We start from the raw sequence: 6,479 nt of genomic DNA on the forward strand, positions 1-6,479 counted from the left end.
GAGTTTTTCACTGTTAACAGCACCCTCTTGGAATGGGGCAGATTCTGTCCAAACATCATTTCCCCCGGAGCCCTAAATCCATCAGAAAGATCCCTTCATCACATCGGTCTACTGTGCATGGTATACACAGTCACAGAGGTGAAAGGTTAACACAACCACCTCCAGTTCCCAGCTGGCTGACTGTGTTTTCATTTACATCCTACAGAGCTGTATCGTGGCAATACTTACAACTGCTTCCTGAGCAGCTCCTGTGATTCGAGAGTGTAGGCCTGGCGGTCTCCCTCCATGATTCGAAACTGATGCTGCAGCTTTGCCAACTCTGTTTCAGCTGTAAGAAGACAACTGAGATCTCAGAGAGCAGGAAGGGCAGTTTTAAAGAATTTGCAGTTATCTGATACCTTTCACGTCCTCAGGACATCCCAAAGCACTTAATAAGAACATAAGGAATAGGAGCAGGAGTAGGCCCTTCGGCCCCTCGAGCCTGCCCCGCCATTCAATAAGATCATGGTTGATCTGATCTTGGCCTCAACGCCACTTTCCCGCCCGCTCCCCATAACCCTTGACTCCCCTGTAGCTTAAATGTCTGTCAGTCTCCGCCTTGAATATATTCAATGACTCTGCCTCCACAGCTTTCTGGGGTAGAGAATTCCAAAGATTCACGACCCTCTGAGAGAAGAAATTTCTCCTCATCTCCGTTTTAAATGGGCAACCCCTTATCCTGAAACTCAAAGGGCTGGATTTTGCCAGCCCTGGGGAGGCGGGTTTGGAGGCGGGACTGCCGGGAAAATGGCAGAATTTAGGGGCGGGTGCCCAACCTGCCTCCATGCCATCTTGCCAGGAGGCGGGTAGCCGACCCGCGCCGGGTCCCGCCTCCTCGAGGCGGGAAGGGGATTAATGCCAATTAACTGCCTGTTAACAGGCAGTTTTTTGGCTAATCCCTATTTTGAGCCCTGAAGTGTGGGCTTCCCGACGGCTCCGAACCTCGCCAGGGTCAGCGAGGCGGGCCGTCGGTCTGCGGGGGTCGGAGGGGCTGAGATGTCCGGTGTGCAGGTGAGTAATGGGTGCATGTGTGCAGAGGTAAGTGTGTGAGGCATGTGTAAAGTGTTTTAATAAGTTTTACTTACCTTTACTTCTTCCTGCAGGCTTCCACCCTTCAGGTCTCGGGAGTCCCTCAGCTCACCGGCACAGAAAGCAGAATGGCCGCTGAAGTGTCAAAAGCTGCAGCCTTCTGCTTTCTGCTCAGGAAGGCTTTCTAATTGAGTCTTGAGTGAAGACACAACTTCGAAGACAGATTGTTAGTGTTTGACAGCTTCACAGAGCTGTCAAACGATGACATTTCATCTGTCAAAAGCTCTTGACAGATGAAATGGCACTCGCTGACGTCACCTGTAACTGGCTTTCCCTTAATTGGCCTGCTAAGCCCACTGGGCGGGCTTAACAAGGTCAATCAAGGGAAAATAGCGTGGGTTGGCCACAAGTCGATGGAGGCGGGACTAAAACCCAACAAGTGGGAGTCCCCCCTCCAAAAGCATCCCATTGACAAAATCCAGCCCAAAGGGTCAGTGTTGGTGGAGATTGGTTATTACAGGTAAGGTGAACGAATTGCAGCATGAATTGTTGTATTTTTAAAATCACGGTGTCTGCAGTATTATTTGCATCAAGTACCCCAAAAACACACACTGATCAGAATTTAAGATACCAAATAAATTTCCTACCAAGTCCCTCCATGTCCCCGTCACTACCATTGGAGCGGTTGCTCGAGGCACTCCCACGAGGCATTGCTATCTTCTAGATTCTCTATGAAACACAAAAATGTTTTGGAATGATGTTTAGTACAATAATGGCTTGCTTACTTGCCACCTGGATTTTATCCTGTGACCGTGTTAGTGGATGCAGAGAGCTGTGAGGGACAGCCAATGTCCAGTAGTTTTGTGATGTATCTGATCAGTCTGCACTCCATAGTCACACAGTGATACGAACATACGAATTAGGAGCAGGAGCAGGCCACTCGGCCCCTCGAGCCTGCTCCGCCATTCAATAAAATCATGGCTGATCCGATTACTCCACATTCCTGCCTACCCCGATAACTTTTCACCCCCTTGCTTACCAAGAATCTATCTACCTCTGCCTTAAAAATATTCAAAGACTCTGCTTCCACCGCCCTCTGAGAAAGAGCGTTCCAAAGACTCACAACCTCTGTGAGAAAAAAAATCTCATTTCTGTCTTAAATGGGTGACCCCTTATTTTTAAACAGTGACCCTTAGTTCTAGATTCTCCCACAAGAGGAAACATCCTCTCCACACCCACCCTGTCCAGACCCCTCAGGATCTTATATGTTTCAATCAAGTCACCTCTTACTCTTCTAAACTCCAGCAGGTACAAGCCTAGCCTGTCCAACCTTTCCTCATAAGACAACCCGCCCATTCCAGGTATTAGTCTAGTAAACCTTCTCTGAACTGCTTCCAACGCATTTACATCCTTCCTTAAATAAGGAGACCAATACTGTACACAGTACTCCAGATGTGGTCTCACCAATGCCCTGTATAACTGATGTAGGACGTCACACAACACCAGGTTATAGTCCAACAGCTGTTGGACTATAACCTGGTGTTGTGTGACTTCCTACATTTGTCCACCCCAGTCCAACACCGGCATCTCCACATCATGGCTGTATAACTGAAGCATAACCTCCCTACTTTTGTATTCAATTCCCCTCGCAATAAATGATAACATTCTATTAGCTTTCCTAATTACTTGCTGTACCTGCATAGTAACCTTTTGCGATTCATGCACTAGGACACCCAGATCCCTCTGCATCTCAGAGCTCAGCGCAGAAAGAATTACGAGCACCATACTCAGGCACTGTGTTTAATGCAGGAACTTGCAACATTCTGGATCAAGGCAGAGTATCCTCATGGAATATGCTTAGAGCCCCTCCAGCCTGTGGAAGTTTCACGGATGATCCTTTACAGAAACCACGCAATTTCATACAAAGGTTCAAACTCAGTTAGTCAACTATCTCTTGCCAGATTAAGTATTTGGCTGTGGAAAGTCTGTTAGTTGCCCGTTGCTATCCCTGTTCAATCTATTCCCCAAACCTTTAACATCAGGCACCGTCGAGATGGTTAAAGAGTTGGAGTAGATTTACTTTGGCTGGTTTGGATTTTGTAAGCACATCACCAGATGAGAATCACTCCCAACTAAAATCCAAAAACAATCAGTGGAGTTTGAAGTTCCAATGTGGGCAGGACAGTGTGAGGAACTCCAATCAGCACACAAACCCTTAAATGGCCATTCTTCATGGGGGAGCTCTAGTTCAGCAAGTTATTTAACTGCTGCGGGCTTCACTGCCAATTTCAGTTCTGCTGTTACTTGATGCCCACAGGAATCACTGGATAGTGACCAGGAACAGGAACCCTGGGCGACTTTCCCCATCGCTAACCCAGGGGCAACCAGAGGCCAATTCCAGCACTCCGCCCGCTGTCTGGCTGATACCAGTTAACTCGGCAAAAACCCGGAATGGAACTTCGAACCGTCCTGGTCCTTTGCCTCAGAACCATTGACCAACTGAGCTATAGAGGCAGCTTCTTTAGGAAAGATTAAGATCAAATTAGATCGCAGCAGGAATTGGTACTGATTCTCGCTGAAGGTTTATTGGATTTTTCTAGTTACTCAGGAAATTTTTCTGTTTATCAAAAGTCTCAGTAAGCAGGGACTGACAGGAAATGGGAATTTCTGTCCTATTTGCAACCATTCCGGTTGAAATGTGTCTGAATTATATTAAACTGTAATGCAATTAAATCAAAGCAGCAAAACCCAGTAATGTGACCCCGTCGGGTCAACGGACACATTGCTAACTAATTATTTGTAACAAACGTCTCCCAGGTTTAGATTAAACAACATTGTAGCAAGTTTGCAAATCAGCAACGAGAAGGTTGGGTGTAAACTTATAACAAAGTACCGCTTCCTACCTGGCTCGCGGGTTCGGTGAGAACTGGAACCAACTCCCGCCCCGGGACCCGCTGTTAATTTCAGCAGGAAACGTTGTTAGCAACAGTCTCCAGGGCCGGGGGCGCCGGCCAATCCGGAGCGGCTACACTTGCCAGCGTGGAATTGGATACAAGTTGTTGCGATGGCTACCGTCCCAGGAATGAGGCTTGGATGTGTCAATTCTGGGCTGTGCAGGGAGAGCTGAGCCGAGCTTCACGCTTCACTTCACTTGAAGTGGCCCTAGCGGCTGGAAGGGGCACTGTGCCTGTTGCAACCGGATTGGTTTCAGTCTGCACCGTTTGATTTTTGAGTAAAACTTCTAAACTTTTATTTCCGCTTGGGGTGCTGGTGTCTCATGATGTAGAGACATTCATTCATTATGAATATTTCCCATGAATTTCCATCAACAGAAGCAAATCTCAGAGCACGTGCCCCGTTTTGAAGAAGGGTTCGACCCGAAACGTCAACTCAAATTTCTCTCCACGGATGTTGCCTGACCTGCTGAGTTTTTCCAGCATTTTCTGTTGTTATCCCCGATTCCTGCTCTGCTCTCCCCGCTCTTCCATTATGGATGTGGCTTTCACCATCAGTGTCTGCTGCTGTATTTTTGAGAATTGGATTGTCCTGGAGTCATGGGTTCGAGCCCCACTCCAGAGACTTGAGCACATAATCTCAGCAGGCATTCCAGTGCAGTGCTGAGGGAGTGCTGCATTGTCAGAAGTGCCCTCTTTCAGATGAGACGTTAAATGGAGGCTCTGTCTGCCCTCTCAGATGGATGTTAAAGATCCCATGATATTATTGGAAGAAGAGCAGGGGGTGTTCTCTCGGATGTCCTGGACAATATTTATCCCTCAACCAACATCGTTAAAAACAGATTATCTGGTAATTGTTCTGTTGCTGTGTCTGGGACATGCGGAGTGTGCAAGTTGGCTTCTGCATTTGCCTGCGTTATAACATTGACTGTGAAATGCTTTGGGATGTCTAGAGGTTGTGACAGGTGCTATATAAATGCAAGTTCTTTCTTTTATTTGCAATTTTATTGTTATCACCACTAGATGGCAAATTTTCCATACAGCATCAGATTATCTGCATGCATAAAATATATCTTCTGGGAAGTAGAGGTTTCATTTATAGTTTTACAATTTTCCCTCCCCTGCTAACTGCACTCACCCCTCGCTGGGGTACAACTCCACAACAAGTTAACACCTCAGTTAAAATAGCAGGTAAAGGAATTTGATCCAAATGTATTGAACATTCTTACACTAATATCACTGCATAAATTCAAGGTCAATGTGACACATACTGGCTGTGCTACTTGCTGGTAATTTACTCTTGACTATTACACAATTATATCAGAATTATTCATTCATCAGTGTGATTATCAGCACACATTTACTGCAAGGAGCATCCTGGGCATTGAGCAGGATGCGGCTTGGAACACCCACATGCAGAGTGTTTGAAAACTGTACCTCCCCGTGTTTTCTGATTCCCCTTCTCTCCTGCGAATGCCATCTCTTGTGTGCGCAGGCTACATTAGTTGACACTTACCAGGGAATCGAACCTAGCACCTAGTTGGCTAGTATTGGTTTTAGTGCCACGTTACATGGTGCATTAATCCACCGCGCCATTGAAGGAGGTTTACCCTTCTTACTGAACAACAAGATCATAATCCAGTACTAATTGGACAATCTCAGAAATGCACGGGTGATGTTGGGAAATAGAAATGTCACACTGGTGCACTAGATGGTGCTCACCTGTGATTAGGATTAAATAGGAACAACTTGCATTTATATAGCGCCTTTTAACATAGGAAAACATCCCCAGGCACTTCACATGAGCCACAGAAAGAAACATTAGGACAGGTGACCAAATGCTTGGTCAAAGAGGTAGGTTTTAAGGAGCATCCTAAAGGAGGAGAGAGAGGGAATTCCAGAGCTTAGGGCCTAGGCAGCTGAAGGCACGGCAAAGGGAGGGGGATGAATGGTATCGATCGTTGTGCTTTTTGGGGAGTTTTGGGAACTGGCAGATTCAGAATTCTCTGTTCTTGGCAGTTTACCCTGTGGTTAACGAGCAATCTCAGGTGATGAAATAAATTGGAATTAAAAAACTGGTATCAGTAAAAGTGACTATGAAGCTGTTGGATTGCTGTATAAACCCAACTGGTTCACTAATGTCCTTTTAGGGAAAGAAACTTGCCATCCTTACCCAGTCTGGCCCTATATGTGACTCCAGTCCCACACCCACGTGGTTGACTCTGAAATGGTCAAGTAAATCACTCAATTGTATCAAACCACAAGCAATTCAAGAAGAAGGCCCATCACCACCTTCTCAGGGCAACTAGGGATGGGTAATAAATGCCGGTCTTGCCAGTGATGCCCACATCCCGAGAAAGAATTTGAAAAATTGGGGAGAGTATATGATGGTGCAGTTTATACCTGATCCACTGTAAGAGGGATCAACAATGGGCTAAGAGGCCTATTGTCGTATTT

The 6,479-nt window shown here is 46.3% G+C and overlaps 1 protein-coding gene across 2 annotated transcripts in view; it reads right to left on the reverse strand.

Annotated features, from left to right (window-relative positions):
* odad1 (outer dynein arm docking complex subunit 1) overlaps window positions 1-4,055 on the reverse strand; it is a 42,751-nt gene extending 38,696 nt beyond the window's left edge. For both annotated transcript variants that reach the window (XM_085967187.1, XM_085967188.1), the window contains exons 1-3: window positions 3,972-4,055; window positions 1,716-1,797; window positions 229-328 (exon numbers count right to left, since the gene is read on the reverse strand). In XM_085967187.1, coding sequence (XP_085823313.1) covers window positions 229-328; window positions 1,716-1,779 — 164 coding nt within the window. In that variant the 5' untranslated portion in view covers window positions 1,780-1,797; window positions 3,972-4,055. The remainder of the gene's footprint in view (window positions 1-228; window positions 329-1,715; window positions 1,798-3,971) is intronic.
* Between the last annotated feature and the right edge of the window lie 2,424 nt (window positions 4,056-6,479).

The sequence above is a fragment of the Somniosus microcephalus genome, chromosome 25, assembly GCF_052327205.1.
Source record: "Somniosus microcephalus isolate GS21.2 chromosome 25, FLI_Smic_1.0, whole genome shotgun sequence".
In the NCBI taxonomy this organism is placed as follows: domain Eukaryota; kingdom Metazoa; phylum Chordata; class Chondrichthyes; order Squaliformes; family Somniosidae; genus Somniosus; species Somniosus microcephalus.